At 46.4% G+C, this 19111-nt stretch overlaps 1 protein-coding gene across 1 annotated transcript in view; it reads left to right on the top strand.

The window, feature by feature from the left end:
• Positions 1-273: 273 nt before the first annotated feature.
• The window catches only part of LOC8051452 (homeobox protein Nkx-2.5), a 42758-nt gene continuing 23920 nt past the window's right edge, over positions 274-19111 (top strand). The window contains exon 1 of the mRNA XM_029978000.3: positions 274-976. Within this exon, the coding sequence (XP_029833860.1) occupies positions 523-976 (454 nt within the window). The 5' untranslated portion in view covers positions 274-522. The remainder of the gene's footprint in view (positions 977-19111) is intronic.

The following is a 19111-nucleotide window of genomic DNA, read 5'->3' as shown; positions in this document are numbered from 1 at the left end:
TTTAAAATGCGGTTCACAAATGTGCGTATTGGAAAGTCATCGGTAACGTGTAATTAGTTCGTGTCTTGCCGATCATCTTCGGGCGGAGGGGTGAGGAGTGTGCCGTGGGTTGGAGATGGGCGACCGCAGCCAGAGCTAGCACGTCAAAGGCACTTGGATTACGCGCTCGGGGCGCGAGGCCGGATAGGTTGGGCGGCAGCAGGAACGGCCCAGCAGGGGCTGCGATTCGTCCGGGCGGCCCGTGGAGCACTCCCTTTCACCCGAGGCGCGTAAACAGAGCGCCAGGCGTCGGCGTGGGCCCGCCCGAACCCCGCGACGGGCGTCCTTCTCCACTTGCAGGCTGCTGCAGGCCACCTCGCGCTGCGGAAGCCAGCGTCATGCACGCAGATGCCAAGTGACTGGCCCGAGTGGCCGCGCTCATCCACTTGGTCTATTCGAGAGGCCGCTCCCGCGGTGCAAGAGGCGGCTCGGTCCAAGTGGCCGCCGCGGACGCGCCGCTGGAGACAAGTGCCAAGTTGAAAGATGCTGGCCAGTTCCGCGACGCCCTTCTCCGTCAAGGACATCCTCAACCTCACCGACCAAGTGGTGGAAGAGCTCGACTCCCAAGCGCTGCTTCACCAGGCGCAGAGTCTGGAGAAGGCCTTCTTCGAGGAGTCCGCCCTGTCTCAAGACAACTTGCTGAACCTGGACCCGTCCCTGGCCATTGAGGCCGACGGCTTCTCGTTCTTTCAAGACGGCTGCTCGGTGTCGCTGGGCGTAGCGCCAAACCACGCTGACAACGTGTCGCACTTCTGCCTGCCGTACCACGCCAGCTGCTTCGACATCGCTTCGGCAAACCTGGCGCCAGAGGGCGCCTACGGCCAGGGGGGCGACTGCCGGCCGGACGACAACGCGGCTCTTTTCCACCATCAGCATATGGGCCAGCATGTGAACACCAGGGCGGATGAGCTGAATCAGTCGTTCTTCTGCGATTCAAGTAAGTCCCCATAGGTGTTTAACGAGAGCCTCAAATTAGTGGAAAACAACAACAACAACAACAAAGGGTGTTTGCAGGCGCGTCAAATATACCTTGCAAGGTATATTTGATGCGTATCATGTAACAGAAAAAAAAACTCGCTAGCATGCTGGCGAACCCTTTTTATGCATAAGCGTTATTAATTGACTGCTCAAGAAAAAAAAATTATTTTCAAAAGTTTGGGTTTGCTGTGCTAATGGGTCGAAACTCCACGGACGCGTGCATGGTACTTTAAAAGTGTCTGTTCATTGAGCTTTTATTGTTTTAACACCTAAACGGAGCTCTTACCGTCTTCGTATTTTGCTTGTATTTTTAGGTTGATACTTGAGACACGATGAAGCGAAAACACACACAAGTTCCTTATTCTCCTTCGTACATAAGTTATGAGATTTCGTAACTAGAGGAAGTATTCATGGGCATTTTTGACGCACTCGGAAGTAGAGTGCGGGGGCAACGTGGCTGGACCGACCCCCCCCCCCCCCCCACCCCCCAGGTGCATCAACTCTAATCACGATGGTCTGGTGCAAATAGTCGATCGCTCGAAAAGCTCACAAAAGCCATCAGCCTCCATTGTCTTAACCAGGGCATAGCGACTTTTGTGAGGCCTTGTTTTGAGCACACTACGCTTGACATGAGTATCGCCACCACTTTTATACGTGTGTTCTGGTCTACCAAATTCCACAGCTGGGATAACGATCGTTTTTTGTAATTCTACTTTTCCTACACAAGGGCCCCCGTCACTCTCAATGATTGCTTAGTTAACAACTGTAATCCTGCCGGAGAGACTGGAAAATGAATTGTTTTTTTTTAATAAAAATAAATAATATTTATTTGATTTAGATCAGATTAATTGGATTTAAATCGCTGAAGCTATAAAATTAATTCTTTATCACTAGATGCACTTCTCAACATGGCAGATTGATTGATGAATTTGTCCGATCACTGTTAATAATGCGGAACAAAGAAGTACTGTAAATGTAAAGTGTTGTCTAATTAACAACTTTGTATTGATGTAATCTCCACCATACTAAAACAAAAATAGCCTCATTAAAAAAAAAACTTTTATTAGATTTTTTCTTGCGCGTTCTGGTTTGATTGTTATAAAACATTAAATTTCGAGTTTTCGTTCATTTTGAATTCTGATTTTGTTGCAATGGGATGTTGCAAAACTGACGGAAAAAAAGTGCAAGGTAGAAATCAAGCTTAACGCTACGATTTGCTCAAAAGAGCACTTCTTTTTGCTCGTGTTCAGCCTTATATATATATATATATATATATATATATATATATATATATATATATATATATATATATATATTGCTTGATCATTCTTTGATTTATACGAAAGCATCAAATGGTAGAGAAATAATAAATAAAAAATTGTTGCGGGATTATTTTTGCGATTATGGTTTGATTTAAATCATGATAATAAATCTTGTATAATTTAACTAACGATATAAATAATATTTCTTTTCGTTCCCCACCCTGCTACCGGGTTGAACTTTGATAATATATCTGGGAACGATAGTCCAGATGGCTGCAGTATCTCAAGCGTTCTTTAAAGCTACCTCAAAACTTCACAATCTTATTTACCGGTCAGAACTAAATCTAACAATACCTTTCGCTGCGTTCATTGTGCGGAAAAGCACAGCGTCGAGCTCTTAAAACATCACGACAAGGAAATAACCAAACAGTACCCTTCATCCACTTTTTGGCTTTTCATCGTCCGGAACATCACCGTGGCGCAAGCCCCGGAATTTCTTGAATGCGCATGCACCTTCAAGACCCGACTCAGACTCTACAATGGTTGAATTATAGTATGCTTTTCGGTGTTCTGCTCGTAAACGCTCTGCACCAGTTTCGAATGGAATCACTTCTCAAACTCTCCACGACTTTTTACTCAAACCCTTCTTGGTCTCCAATATTACCTTAAACACATTTGGCGTCGTCTGTTCTTTCTCCTACCTGGCTGCAATCCTTGTTTGTGCCATTTCATGTCAGAACAGCCCATCGGTGACACCAACTGCCTGCAGACCCATGTCTCTCATACGCTGTGTGAGAGACTAGTAGGTGAGGAAACTATAGACGCTTTACACACGCGCCAGATTGAGCCGCCATAGCCGCCCTTCTCTTGTCTTACCGAGATGCCGAGCCACTGAAGCGGGCGTTGACGGGTCTTCACAAGGGCCTATGCTGGACACAAGAACACAGTAGCATCTAAAATGGCAATAACCTGTCCTGCTGTGGTAATGATGAAGTGATGCGGACGGAATAAGAGGAAACAAAAACTGAAGGTCAGTTATGGCGGCGCCCATGCACAGCTGCTGTAGAGCGTCTATACTCTATTTCACCTTAGGATGTACCGCAAGAAAGGCTACAAGCGCGGGCTCCTTGCTGTGGGGGGCATCTCGGCTTCACAAGCTCTCGTGCACCAAGGGCAGCTGCCAACGGTATAAGCTCGCGCTTCTAGCCTTCGCTGCGGTACAACACAAGGTGAAACGGAGTATAGTAGTTGTTCAACGTTTTTGGCGGGCAGCTTGAGACATATTATGAGCTGCCTAATCAGCTGTCTCGATTCCGGAAACAACTCTCTAGGAGAAATACGTTTGATGGTTTTGTATCAGAAATAAAACAATTGTAGGCAACAGGGAAACACTTTCACTGCCATATTTCGTTACATCAGGTGTACCGTTTACGAAAGTACGTTACCATCATTCACAAATTTATGAAGCTTGGCGAACAAGGTCGAGGGTTTGCATTGCTACGCGCTTTTATGAAAGAAACTACAATGTGTGTACGCATTGACGGGACTCGTAGTTTGAAGCGCGCAATAGCCAAAGGTGTTCCCCAGGGTAGCGATATAAGCCCTCTCCTGTTTAACGCTGCAATGGCGGTCTTGTCAGAGACCCGACTACGTATTAACAACACCCATGACCAGTGATCAAGACTGCAGTATACGGTCACAATGTGGCCGTTTGGGGCTACTGCCCGACTAAGGTATACTATAGTAAGATGCAGCAAGCCTTCCAGGATTTGTTGACCACAGGGTAGGCAAAACCTCAAAGCTCACCCACATCACCTTGCCAGTTGTAGATAAACCCTCAAATCTCAAGGCCCACATTTAAAACAGCTGTCCTTAGGACCATGCGGCAAACGTGCCATGCAGAGCTTCAATTAATAATCTACAAAATGAACAAAACATAAGAAGCACATGTTCCAACGTATTCATACCTTGGGTGCCTGTGTAGATCACCTGATCTCCTGGGCGCCCTGCAGTCTAATTAACTCCAACAAATGTCGACGTCGCCTCAACACTAACCAAAGGATTTTGAGCAGGACGTGGGGAACACCTCAAGCAATAACCATGCAATTGTGTGGGGGCCTTATTTTTATCGAATTTGGTCAAATGTATATCTGCGCTGCCACTAGTTTGTATCATGAACGAGCAGTCTTCAGTCGTTCAGGCTTTGTGCTACAGCCCCAAGGCTATAGCGTAGTTTACACAGTGCTGCATCCTCACACTGATGCGAAAGTCCGTGTATTCCTCTTGTGCCTCATTCGCGCACGCTCTTGTGCGAAGGAGACCTAAAACAAAGCCACGCTCTCGCGCAAGCAGTTTTGACAGCGTAGGAGCTACGGAGACTACAAACCTTGACAACCTGACGCAAACCATTCCGGAAAGGAGATCTGGCCCGTGCCTTTTTCTATTCTTAGTTGTTTTTTTCTCCCTCACGGCGGAAAGAAACCCTTCATGCAGCGCGCGGGAGTTGCTCACGATACAATTTGAGACATTCTTTCTCTCCCAGACTCGGTTAGTGAGGCCACTGTAAAATTAACTAGTCTTTTCACATTCTTAGAGGCCGTTTGCTTATTGGACCGTTTCTAAAACACCGTAATTTGAACAATCACTGAGCTGCGGTTACACATATGTGTTCCGGACTCGGCAGCTGTCAAGTAACTTGGTTATTTCGAACTTTTTTTTCCTGTTCTTCCAGTTTCTTCTTTTGGTGAGCCTCTTCCTACTTCTTTTGTTAGAACTCGATGATTTCAGTCACCGCAACTACTGGCCACGGACGTGAACCTGATTATTCACCGACGGATTGATTCTTACCGAGCCCAGTCCGGGTGATGACGCATGCTCGTATTAAAAAAATGAGCTGAATTTTGCTGACGTGGCACTAGTTGGGAACCCGTTCGTATTCAGGTAGTTTCTGGCTCGTGTACTACTTTCTAGCATTAACCATTCGGCCGCGTTCACACTTGCGAAAAACTCTCTTGTCGCCGACCGAAGTTTCTGGACGGAAAACGATAGAGCCATTCACATTTGTTAGCACCCGTCGCGTTCGTGCGGCGCCGGTTTCTCGCGGATATCAGAACAGACTGACCTCGGCCCAAGCTGTGCTAAACACACACACACACACACACACACACACACAAAAAGCTTTTGCAGATTTTTTTTTTTCAGTAAACGGTAACCAGCAGTGCTGGGAAAAGGCCCAACATTCTCACGGCAATGCGAGAAGGCAATAATAAAATAACGAGCAAACGGAGACAACGTGCGTGACTCAGGCCGATTTTATTCCACAGAACTCCTTCGTGGGCACTGTCTTTGTTGCTCAGGATTCTCGATCAGCATTTCCACGGAAACAACGATACCAGCGAGACGGCGCCATTTGCACAACCTGGGAATTCCGACAACTCCGGCGGCAACCCCAACAACTCGGGCGACTCGGCCAGGATGTGACGCCGGCAAGCGCCATTCCCTCCGTGCGTTCCGACTGGCTGCGATGGCGTGGAAACGTTTTCTGCGCGGGAAAAATCGGTCCCGGACCTATGCGGAGGGCAAGTTCGTCTGCTTCTCGCGCAGGGGGTAGCGGTGACGTCACAACGCCGAGCCCTGATTGGCTGATGGGGCCCCCCTATCTGAGCGTCGTCTGCTCCTTTGCAACGTCGTCTGCTCGCAACGTCGTCTGCGTCTGTCTTACCTTTCCTGCGACTTTCGGAAGTGCAGAGCAATCTTACGCCAAAAATGTGCGTAATACATAACTTAAGAACAAATTCGTATTCACGGAACGAAATTTTCGTAAGTTTTGCGCAGGTTACGACGAAATCCTACGACAGCTCCAAAGCTGTCTTACGCACTTCTTACGAACAAATCAGCATGGCCGACAGCGTCGCGGTCGCGACGACCCACGGACGTTTATTTTTTTACGTGCGCTTCTCACGCGTCCCGACTTCAAGCAGCAAGAAAAAAGTAAAAAGTACTTGCAACAGACCACGACGAACAAGAACGCTGGATCCACAAACACCCGGGATAAGCTCCAACGGCCATGATTCCACCGAACGCGACCAAGCGAGCACGGCAGTTAGGCCTAGCAGGCACTCCGTGACTCGGCGACCGTCTGCCCACGACCGGCTGGCGTGCTGAATAGAATATGCCCGCGCGACCCTTGTGAACCCTTCCCGTATTTTACTTTGATCGCTGACCTCAGTTTTAGATTAAGAGGTCAATTTCTTCCTCTTGTTATGTCCTTGTTTCCCGAGGCAACGGTGACGGGAGGCACTCACTTGATCGAATGACGTTTTAGCGAACGCCCACGTTTCACCGAATGACACTTTAGCGAATAGTCGGACGCCGCGAAGCGGTGTTTTCGGGTGGGCCAAATGGGTTCACATTTTTGTAATGAGCCGCCGCAGACTGTCGCCGCGAAGCGGCGTAAAGCGCAGCGCGGCGGATGGGTTAACGCGCGCCCCCGTTATTCGCTAAAACGTCGATTCGCTCAAATGTCGCTGTTCGCTAAAATGTCATTCGCTCATCTGATATGGACCCAACGGTGACTCTCGCCGGTGAAAAAGCGGTGAATCTCCGACAGACGCAGGAAACGTAAAGCAGCCATCGCTTTGACTAGCAGACGTAAAGCAGACGACGTTAACTGCGCCAACCCGCCGACGCCGTTAAAGAATGAGGGGTCTCGCCGCACACGAAAGGAGGGAAAAAGTATTTGGGAGGGAACTTGCGTACACTAACACGCTCACTCTCGGTTCTTCAAACAAACCTCGGCGCCTCGGGACACCTCGCCAGTGAGTCCTTTGACTTCCCTCCTTGATGCACGTCTGCTAGTTGTTAGACAAAAACAACGTACCGCTCGAGTTATTTCGTCTGCCCTCTCTGAAAGGTGAAGTCGAGCTCGCTCGTAATTTCCGAAAGTCGCAGGAAAGGTAAGACAGACGCAGACGACGTTGCGAGCAGACGACGTTACAAAGGAGCAGACGACACTCAGATAAGGGGGTCGCGATCAGCCAATCAGGGCTCGGCGTTCTGACGTCACCGCTACTTCCTTTCTCATGCGCAGAAGACGAAAATGAGCCCACTTGCGAGGCGTATTGGCGACGTGCGCGACCGAAAGCGTCGCTGTGTTCGGCCTTCCACGATTGGCCGAACGCTGACTATGACGTCAGGAAAAGATTTATCATCGACGGAAATATGAGGAATGAAAGAACTTGAATTTTGAAGGTGTTGGCCGTGTTCCTTTGAGAGCGCAATGATTTCAAGCTCCCACCATGCTATTTACAAACACCATCGAACTTGTTGTTTGCAAGGTAATGACGTCACAAGGGGGAACCATAGGAGGGCGCCACCGAAACATCTCGCCGCTAATTGCTCCCGCGATCGAATATTCCGTCACCGGCGAGGGGATTCCCCTTCCCGGCAACAATTTCCCCGCGGATTCGCCTGCGAATCCGCAAGTGTGAACGAGCCATTGGCTCATGGTTACTCTAATTCTTCCGTCTAAATATGTATGACTTGTTCGCTCACAGGTGAACCGCGCGATCAAAATTCGGTGATGACGAGCTAGGACGGTGAGTTACCGTGGCAACCAAGGACACATGCTCGTCGTAGTATAACGTAAGGAGTTGAGCTCGGTTCAACTTTTAAAAACTGGTTCATACACAGCGCCGCTTTCTTAAGTTTTGTCTGAGTCACCGAAACATCCGTGTCTCTCGCGTGCCAGGTAAACATCCTCGAATCGGTAACCACGCTTTATATGAAGCACAGATATCCCGGTGGCTTGTGTGTAAGTTTACGTAACGTAATGTAAGGAATCGGGGTTATGTGAACCAGCCTTAAAAAGGCACCGAAAAAGTAAATCGCTCTGGAATGATCTCGGTGGAGGCTTACACTTACTTTGCAAAGTGTTGTGTGGACTTGTCGACGTGAGGAGCCGCGAAACGCGCTGGCATAAAGACACCCTAAACTCCGTGGTTCTATGTATATCATATGTTCGGGCCATTGCCGTTTCAGATACCGTGTAGTACGCCACTGAAGGTATGTCGAAATACACAATTGTTCAACTTCATGAAAATGGGTGAAATTGGCGACGTGGCCGCAAGCAAAGTTTCAAAGTTTATTGATTTCTCTTCCAACAAGAAGAGAGGGAATCCAAGTTTTCAAGCAGCACTTCCCAGCAGGTACTCTACTCTAATCTTACACGCAGGATTAGAGTAGAGTAGAAAATCGACTTCAAACTTGAAAGTTTTTCTAAAGAAAGACTTGCAAGTTTGAAGTTGATTTTCCACAAAAAAATCCCCCCTTTTATTTATTTCATTTTTTATTTACAGTTAGGTAATATAGTAATCTCTCAGGACCTACCAACAGAAATTGTAATATATTGTTTGTATGGCCGCTATTAGGACTCGAATCTCGTGCTGTGAGAGTTTTGAACGGGACTTTGTATAGACGCTCAGCTGAGCAGAATTTTGACCTATTTAAGGTTTTCTATTTAATGCTAGTACTTACCTCAATATCTGAGCGTAAAAGCCAGTGAAACAATAATATTTATCCTAACAATATTTATTTACTTGGCACTGGCGTGATTTGCAAGGTGTGCTTCGCCCTTTGTATAGACCGTTTTATCGTGGGTAGCGCCATTATGAGAGCGAGAGGGAAAAGGGGAAAGGGCTACCGGCGCTTTACCCCTTTCTGATTCTGTAGAAAGAGTGGAAGTCCCGGATGAGAGGCCTGGCCGGTGTTGGGCGTCTGCAGTGCCCCAACTTCGTTCGCGCTTTCTTCTACGTTTCAAACTCCCAAACTTAATTAGAGCCATGGTCTTCGATGGCGACAGTCCCCCGGTCATCGGGACACCGTTGCTGGGTGATAGGGTGCACGAATAACGACAGAAAGCGTCGAATACTGTCCGAGGACCTATGTAGCTTGCATGGAATCCGGCAAGGCAAGTACGGCTGGAAGGTTTTTAAGCTCCATTGCTTTCCGCATGACTGGAAATGATGAACCATTTATACATTTTTGCTTGCAATGGGCCTATTTCAACGTAGCCGCTTTTTGTTGTAATCAACAAGCGATACACGAAACGGGAACCTCAATTAACTTTGAAAACGCCCGGAGCTGCTACACATCGTCTTGCTGTGCTGTTTTTATCTTCGTGTCCCTGTTCTTATATTTCCTTGTGAATGAACGACGAAGACGCTGTAGATGTACTTTTATTGAACCGCAGAAAGCCTCGAAGCAGCCACGAATTATTTTACTATTTGATGCAATATTTTGGGTACTCACCTCCAATTTTTATAGCTGGCACGTTCGCTGCCGCTGTTCCCTCTGTCGCCACACTGGCGGATGCCATGACTCGAACAAAGAAACGTGCACACTGGGCTAGAAAACGCAGATCGCAACACACGAGACGTTCCCTGCAGTGACTATCAAGCGCCTCAAAGCGCCTTAGTCAACGGAAACAACCCACCAGCGGCACTCCAAGGAGCGCTTTTGCCGGCTTTTTAGTATCGCGCAGGAGATCGCAATTAAAAAAAACAAAAACAAAAAAAAAATTAATAGAACCACGTTTTCAACAATTTCCAGCCTCAGCCGGCGGCGGAAAAGAGCCTTCAACCAAGTGTTGTAGATAATAAAATCGAGTCAGTCACCACTGCAAATTATCACTATTAAGATAAATTCAGTTACGAAATTTTACAAGCTGAAACAGCAGTTATCATGAGAAAACTCGCTCGCACATTGCGACCGTACCCCATGTTCATCGGCGGTACAGCGTTCGGTGCGCTCTCCATTCACGAAATGTTCCGAGCGAAGTCGAGAGGATGGCGTTGAGGAAACGCCTTTTCGGTTTACGCATGCAATCCACTGCCACTGGAGACAGGGGTCATGTGGAAAGCGATGGGGCACAAAGACATTGCAGCCGCTCTCGCCTTGCCGGATTCCTTGCAAGCTACATAGGTCCTCGGACAGTATTCTATGCTTTCTGTTTTTATTCGTGCACCCTATGACCCAGCAATGGTGTCCCGATGACCGGGGGACTGTCGCCATCGAAGCCTCTGGCTCTAATTAAGTTTGCGAGTTTAAAATAGAAAAGAAAGCGCCAACGAAGTTCGGGCACAGCAGACACCCAACACCGGCGAAGCCTCTCATCCGGGAATTTCACTCTTTCTACACAATCAGAAAGGGGGAAAGCGCCGGTAGCCCTTTCCCCTTCTCTCTCTCGCCCTCTTTCAGTAAAACGGTCTATTGACGGAGAAAATACACAACATCTAGACTCCCGGATAAACTTAAGTCAGAGGAAAAAGTCTAAGTAACCCGGCATGAATCACTGAAAATAGAAATGAAACCTAAACACATGACTAACACGTTTGAAGCCTTACACGCTACGAAATGCTTGTTATTTTACGATAAAGTCCGTACGTGCACAAAATAAACCGTACTTCCTAAGCGTCAGATACTAAATCGTACATATGCATATGCACTGCATATCTGTTTGACATAAGAAAATATGACAATTACATGTCAAGTTCGGTATTTCAAACTCAATGCCGAAAGCAAAAGGCCTTAGAGGAATTCTCTAACGATCTGTATTCCCCTGTATTGGGAGGAAGTAAGCACTGTGTCCGCACTTGCCAAGATACGGAATTCGAAGTCAATTTTTTCAGTACACTACTCCAAAATTTATTAATGTTTAGGGTTGGATATTGAGGTAACTGCTAACGATATATAGAAAACCTAACATAGGCCAAAAGTCTGCTCAGCAGAGCGCCTGTGCGAAGTCCCGTTCAAAGCGCTCAAAGCACGACATTCGAGTCGTAACAGCGGCCATACAAACAATATATTACAATTTCTATTGGCAGTTTCTGATAGACTACTATATTAACTAACTGCGAATGAAACATTAAAGAAATGAAAAGTAGGGTTTTTCAGAAAATTGACTCCAAATTCGCCAGTGTTTTGAAATTTTCGTTTTTCAGGCAAATGTAGCGCATTATATACTTATTGCAATATATTGAAATACCACTCAAAAGAAAGAGCTTAGTTGGAGCTTTACGGTGATATAAAGATCATAAAAATATGTTGATTAGGTCACACAGCACAGCTTGCTGAACTTCGTCAAATATCGTCGCAAAGAGGCGGTTTGACAAATAAAAAGAAATCATTAAGAATGTTATGACCTAGACGCTTAATTAGCATAAAAAAGCCTATGTCTAGAGTGTTTCCAAAAAGTTATATTGATGTAGCGTAAAAAGTAGGGAAAGGGATGGAGTGAAATACGGCACCTCCGATAAGCTGGACAAGCGTCAGATTCCATCTTGGCCGCATCAACTGTCCCTAACTTCAAAACAAAAAAATCCGACAAAATTGCCGTTTGCATCTACCTTTATTATAGGAATCGCCCCAAAACATTTTTTTGTCAAAATTAAAAATAGGACCTTAAATCCGTGCCTGAGTTTAGATAAAATCACTCATATATATATATATGCAATATTTATTTTTATTTTAGGTCACACTGTAGCGCTTAATAACGTTCGACTATACATTATACGTCGAGATAACGACCACGAGTTGGTCGTTATCTCGACGTATAACGTAACGACCACGATGGCAACCAGTTGAAGCTCGCGCTTCTCACGCGACTTTCGAACAGTATTGTACGCGTTACTGAAAAAAAAGTAACCGATTACTATTGCAATTACCATATTAAAAATGTAACTGATTACAGTAATCAATTACTGCGTCAGAAAAATAATTGAAAATTACTTAAATATAATTACTAATCACGTTACTTTTTTTTACTTTTTATTACGAAATAAAAAAAAATTCATACATATCTTCAAAATGTTTACTTTTTGTTTCTTTTTGTCATTCACACCTTGTTGAGCTATTGCTAATAGAATTCGGAACTTCCTTCAGTAACATGAGAGACACTCTAAAAAAAGCCCGTGCGTCTACTTTCCCGCACAACACTGGGAGAGCCAATCACCGCAACCTACGGAAACAGCTCAGCCAATGACGATGCCGAAACATATGTTTAGACCAAAAAACGCCGTCTGAGTTTTGACATTAAGCAATGCAAAACGTCACAATGTCACAACTCAGACTGCGTTTTTTGGTCTAAATATACTCAGCTGTCTCCGTAGGTTGCGGTGGTTGGCTCTCCGAGTGTTGTGCAGGAAAGTAGACGCACGGACTTCTTTATAGTGTAGACATAAAAAGAAAGAAAGAGAGAGGAAAGGATAAATAACAGCCACATGCTGGACTAATAGAAACCCCAATCTAGTAAAACAAAAATCGTAGATGAGGTAACCTCCCGTCCTTATAGTCGGTCACTGGTTAAAAGTAGAGTATAAGTTCCTCCCACTTTTTGCCACTTTAGCAGAGCAAACGACGGAGAGGAGGCGACTTTACTTCTGACCTGTCACCAACAGTTCAAAAGTAAAGTGAAGCTCCTACCGCCTCTCCACTAACATTACAGTAACATTAAACCCCCTTTCCCTTTTTTTCTTATTTTTTTTTTGCGTGGTCGGGACGACCACGCAAAAAAAAAGTCGGGACGACTGGGCAAAAAGAACCAGGTTCTTTTTTTTTTTTTTTTAAGTGATGAGAATGGCAGTGGTCTATACGGTGGGTCGGGGGTGTAGGGCTTCATGCGGGCGACGTGGACTATATTGGAGGTTGCTCAGCGTCGGTCACTAGTGTCTTGCTGTAGCTGCACGTGGTTTGAAATATCGGACAGTTTGCGCACGACTACGTAAGGACCAACGTAGCGGCGGAGGAACTTGGTAGCCAAGTCCTGGTGACGGGGAGGCGTCCAAAGTAAAACAGGGTCGCCTATTTAGTAGAAAACGGGGAGGTGAGTCTCGTTGTACCGTCGGCATTGGCGTTGCTGGGGTGTACTTGTGCGTTATTTGGGGCAACAGATCCAAAATAAACCTGGCAAAGTTTCACCTTTTGCAAAAAAAGGACTATAGGTGCAATGTCTTCTGTTCCCTCTCTCCATCCCACTGCGTCATTATTTAAAGCCTTAAACGTAACAAAAAGCGTTCAAATTTTTAACAACGTACCCTAAAGCTGTTCAGCAAAATAACGTTATTTACATTCACTTAAGTAACCTAAAACATCGCATCATCCTGCGCGACCTTAGACAAAATCAGCCCTGGGTAATCCGTTCATCCCGCTCAAATTACCTTGATCAGACGCTTCATTTCAATTTTTCCACCTTACTAAATACTCTGTACAAAAAAAGTATAAATTTAGTGGCACTTTCACATAAAGTGCTAGTAAATTTGATTTTTTCTTTGTAACTTTTTGAATACTGGCGTTGTTTTTATCCCGTGTGCTTTCTTTATGTATTTGCTGACCGCTATCGTGGTTTATTGTCGGGTATTGTGTTTTTTACTTAAAGTGTTCATTACACCAAACATTTCTATAAAATGTATCTACATTTATGTAATATTTAGTTTTTGTGGTTTTTTGTTTTTGTTTTTATATACCTTTTTGCTGTCCCGAACTGCATGGGGGCTGGGACCTTCGTCAAGCTGCTACTCAGCAGATTTTGGTTTTAAGTCCCCTTTTGTCATGTAAGAAGATGTGACAACAAATAAAACTTGATTTAATTTGATTTGTAGCCGAGCGAGTTGACGCGCTTCTTCTGCAAGGCACACGAGATGTGCTACAGTGTCGGGAAGTTCGTCACTTTGACGGCAAGGTAAGAGCGTGCTAGACGGTGGAGGGCTATTATGGAGAAGATAAAATGGATAACAGCGGTGAGTGTCTTGAACAGCAGTGTTGTATGCGTATGTCACGTCGGTCAGACTGGACGTACATGGAAATCATATCGGCAATGGTGCGATTAAATTGTTCCATCAAGCCATTTGCTTCTGGATGAAAGGCTGTTGGTTGATCTACGAATAATTCCAGAAAGATGTAATAGTTGCCGTATCACCTGGGACAGAAATACTGTGCCTCAATTACTGAGTATCTGACCAGGGGGGCCGTGTTGCAAAATAATGTTGCGCATCGGAGAAATATGGCTACTTCGTCTGCATTTGCGCACGCTAAGGCAGCGATCTCTGCATAACGTGACAAATGGTCCATGGCAACAATGACCCAGCGGTTACCATTGTGTGTAAAAGGAACGGGTTCCAGCAGGTCGATACTGACTCGTTCAAATGGGCAGTGAGGTGGATCGAGAAAAAGTACAAGTCCAGCTGGTGCGGTCGTTGGACTTTTTCGTCGCTGGCATTGAGCGTATGATGATACGTACTTGGAGATGTCGCGATACATGCCGTGCCAGTAGAAGGTGTTACCTGCACGCATATAAGTTTTAATAAAGCCCAGGTGTACAGCTATGAAGTCATCATGTACAGCACCTAAGATATGAGGTCGGAGATGTCTTAGAACAACAAAGAGCAGAGTAGGGCCGTGTGGTTATAGTTATGACGATACAGTACATTATTCTGCATTGCGTAGGGGCCAACAAGCCGTTGTTTCTGGCGGGTGAGGTGGGTTTTGTTGAGACAGTTGAAAATTTATTATATATGTGGGTCTTCTCTTTTTTCTTGGGCAAAATCCAAACTAGAGGTTAAAGCAATTGCGGCAACGGCAGAAGAGGGAGTCTCTATGGATGGCAAGATGGGACTCCAAGATAGGCGGTCAGGCGCGTAGTGTTGTTTCCCAGACTTATAGAATATGGAGATGTCGTACTCTTGGAGTTTTAGTGGCCATCATCCCAGACGTCTGGAAGGATCTTTCAAGTTTGATAACAAGCACAGAGTGTGATGGTCAGTAACCACTTTAAACGGACGGCCAAATATATAAGGTAGAAACTTGCTGATTGCCCAAATGACGGCAAGGCATTATTTTTCAGTGATGCAGTTATTTATCTATGCCTTGGACAAAGTTCGACTCGCATATGCGACAACATGCAGTCGAGCGCGTTGCTTCTGCATCAGTACAGCACCAAGTCCATAACCGCTAGCATCGGTGTGAATTTTGATATCAAGAGCAGGGTCAAAATGTGCCAAGACTGGCTTCGTGGTGAGTGCGGTATTCAGGGTTTCGAATGCATCCTCCTGATCACGAGACCATACGAACGGTCGATCTTTCTGGACGCGAGAGTTTAAAGGAGCAGAAATGGCAGCAAATCCGCGAATAAATCGTCAGAAACATGAACAGAGTTCAAGGAATTAACGCAGAGCCTTAACTGTTGCGGGGTGTGGAAAGTCGGTAACAGCGCGGTGTTCCTCAGGGTCTAGTGATACTCTATGACGGCTGACGACACGTCTAAGAACTTTCATTTCTCGTGTACCAAAAAGACACTTTCTAGAGTTAGTTGAAGGCCGGCGTTTCGGAAGCATTCTAAAACAGTTGTCAATCAAGACAGATGTTCGACAAAAGTGAACGAAAAGACGTCAACGTCATCCAGGTAACACAGATAGATTGTCCAGCGAAACCTGTGTTGTAGCGAATTCATCGTACGTTCAAAAGTTGCAGGAACATTGCATAAGCCAAAAGGCATGGCTCAAAACTAGTAAAGTCCATCGTGCGCAACGGACGCTGTCTTTTTCCGATCTTTTTCGTCGACGTTAAATCGCCAGCAGCCTGAGCGCATGTCAATCGACATAAAATAGTTGGCGTCACTGTAGCCAAGGGTATCTTCAATTCGGAGAAGGGGATAGACATCTTTTTTGGTAATTTTGTTGAGTCGTCTGTAATGAACAGAAAAACACCATGTGCCGTCTTTCTTTTTTCACAAGCATTACGGGAGAAATGGCAGTGACTCGTGGATTCTTCAATTATATCTTGTCGCAACATGTCACTCACCTTGTTCTGGATGACTTCTCGTTCTGAACGCGAAACTCGATACGGCCGGCGGCGTATGGGTTTTTCTGTTCCAGTATCGGTAGTGCGTTGAACAGCAGATGCTTCAGCCAGAGGTCCAGAGCTAAAATAAAAAAAAATAAAAAATGTCAATGAAGGAGCATAATAGCTCGTATAGGGTATCCTGCTGCTCTGGTGGCAAATCAGTGCTAACGTTTTTCCGAAGCAACTTGAAAGAGTTCTGGGGATCATTCAAAGGAGATATTAGGGTTACAATATGATCACTGACACTATTGACATACCCTATGTTGTTAATTGTTGCGAACGCCACACAGGTACCACCCGACAAGTATTGAGCAATGTTAGTGGTATTTGCTATAAAAACGGTGATTTTGGCAGCAGTGCACGTCATGATTGTCATGGGTAGAGCAAGTCCCTTCTGAAATAACACTTCGCGATTTCGTTCTATAATATAGGTGTCGTCCGTCACATATCCTGCCAATTGTACGATAGCGCCAGTAAATGGTGCAATCCGTGTGTGGTTCACTGCGCGCAAGGGCAATGTTAGTGGTCGAGATGTGGAAGCGTCGTTCGCATTTTAACTGAAAAGTGTGCGTGTGCCGCAATCAATAAGTGCACATCTGTTGGCTAAAAAATCCCATTCTAAAATTATGTCGTGCGTGCGATTCTCCAAGACTGCAAAGCAATGGCGATGAGGATTGTTATCGATAAAAATGTCAACGGAAACTAGCCCAAGAGGATGAATCAGACACGTGTTAGCTCCACAAACGTTGCCATCGTCCCAGGGCGCGCTAACAAGCTTTAACTTTCTTCGAATGTTCTCGCTCATTATTGAAATCGATGCTCCAGTATCAACCAGTTTTGCCAGTATTACCTTTTTGATGATTATGATTATGAATTAGATGAGGACGCAGTCGGTGGGGGATGTTGAGGAAACCAAGTAGTAACCGTATCCCCTTCAGCTCCTCCATTTAGTTTTCCCCATCGAGGAAAGCTTTTGGAAAGGTGGACTGCCCGCGGAGGGGGGAGGACTGTTGGTATGCGGGTGGAGGGCTGCGGTGTTAGCGACCACGATCGGAAGGAGATGATGAGCGCCATTGTTGACCGTGGTTGGGATCACCAGTAGGGAGTTTTAGAATAATGTACGCAATTTTAGCGCATGCTAGCGCTAAATTTAGCGCTTGTATTAGCGCACGCGACGCAAGAGAGTTTTAGAATAGCCTCAATAGCGTTTCTCCGCCGCGACGCAAAGGCCCAAGCAGCTCGCGCTTGCGACGCCACCAAGATAGTCACAATTTTTATTTCACACACGAAATGCTGTAACTTTAGAAACAAACAAGTTTTTTGGTTCAGAGTACTATTTTAGATTTGTTTAAACATGAGAATGCGACGCGAGCGGTTGACAGGTCGTGTCCACCTGCGTCGCCTTGGCAAGGGAGGTCTCGTGTACTGACCTTCGCACATCGCACCTTCGCCGAGAAATGTTCGCGTGTCGGAAGCATCAAGCTGTCGGTGATCGTTGCCAAACCGAGTACAATGTCGTCCCGTATTGAAAATCGCAGTCGCGAGGATGCCGCCGACGTCGCACTCATGACGCCGCCAAAGCAGCCGCCGACATAATCCTGGAAGCCGCCATTTTTTAACTCTGTTCGTCTTGGCTTTAGCCAACTTCTCAGCACGAACCCTCCTTGGGTTCGTGCTGAAGCGCAAAGACCCTTTGCGTACGCACGCTATTTCCGAGAAATAGCGCACGCTAAAGTTGCGCACGCAAAGCGCAAAACCTGGTTTGCGTTCGGACCATGCGCAGTGGTGACGACGCTATTGCGTACGCAAAGCTTTAGCGTGCGCTATTCTAAAACTCCCTAATGTCGTTTAATTGGTTGTAGAGCCGATTGGATTCATATGGCGTAATGTACCCGGAGCTAGATACGGTTCTTGCAGTGTCCGACAGCCGACGGCGACAGAAGCGCGAAATATGGCCTGGTATGCCACAGTAGAAGCAAGTTGGTCGACGGTCTGCGAAGTTGTTCGGAGGAACTACTGGAGGGGCCCAAGGCCGTTGTTCAGCATAAAACGGAGAAAGGAGAGCCCATCGTGATGGGCTGAAAAGGCGTAACACATATACTCTGTCGGGTGGTTGGGGTGCCGCTGGTAGAGGTAAAGGTGTGGCCTCGGCTGGAGCAAGTGAGAATCAAGACAACTTAGTTCGAATGAGTACTCGTAACCCGTCGGGGGTAAGATGTGCTTCTGTTGGCAAGCTTCGTTGAGGCGAAGGAGACAAGGCGGCGAGCTCTTTGATTATTGTTCGGATGAGGGAAGCGATGTTACCGATCAATAAAAGGGGAGATGGCGCAACACAATTTTGGAGTCAAGTGATGTTTCCTGCTCCTGAAATCCGCCGATTCCGAAGTGCTTCCCATTGCTGGCACTGTTCCTGGTGTTTCGCGACCGTGGTTGGATTGCGAGAAATCAACATGTTGAATGCGTCTTCTGCAATCCCTTTTATGATATGACGGACTTTTTTTGATTCGGGTATCGCCGGGTTCACGCGTTTACACAGAGTCAGTATGTCTTGAATGTACGCCGTTGTCACGGTGGAAGAAACACATATAGGTAATGACTCTCTGTCCGTCGCGGCGGCCACATTATGTTCGGCGCACCGAGCGCGCTTCACTCGCACGGGGATAGGCGTCCAAATGTGGGGTCCCTCCCAAACCGACCGCTCCGATTGTTTCTCCCAGAGGTGGTACCGCATTCCCTCGCTCACCGCTTCTTGTTGTACCCACGGTAGAAAAGCCATATTTAGGTGATGACTCTCTGTCCGTCGCGGCGGCCACATTAAGTTCGGCGCACCGAGCGCGCTTCACTCGCACGGGGATAGATGGCGTCCAAGTATGGAATCCCTCCCAAGCCGACTGCTTCGATTGTTTCTCCCAGCGGTGGTCCCGCATTCCCTCGCTCAC

The sequence above is a fragment of the Ixodes scapularis genome, unplaced genomic scaffold, assembly GCF_016920785.2.
Source record: "Ixodes scapularis isolate PalLabHiFi unplaced genomic scaffold, ASM1692078v2 PGA_scaffold9__187_contigs__length_104089568, whole genome shotgun sequence".
NCBI classification, from domain to species: Eukaryota; Metazoa; Arthropoda; class Arachnida; order Ixodida; family Ixodidae; genus Ixodes; species Ixodes scapularis.
The sequence above is the reverse complement of the archived record's forward strand: the minus strand, read 5'-3'. Positions and strand labels throughout refer to the sequence as shown.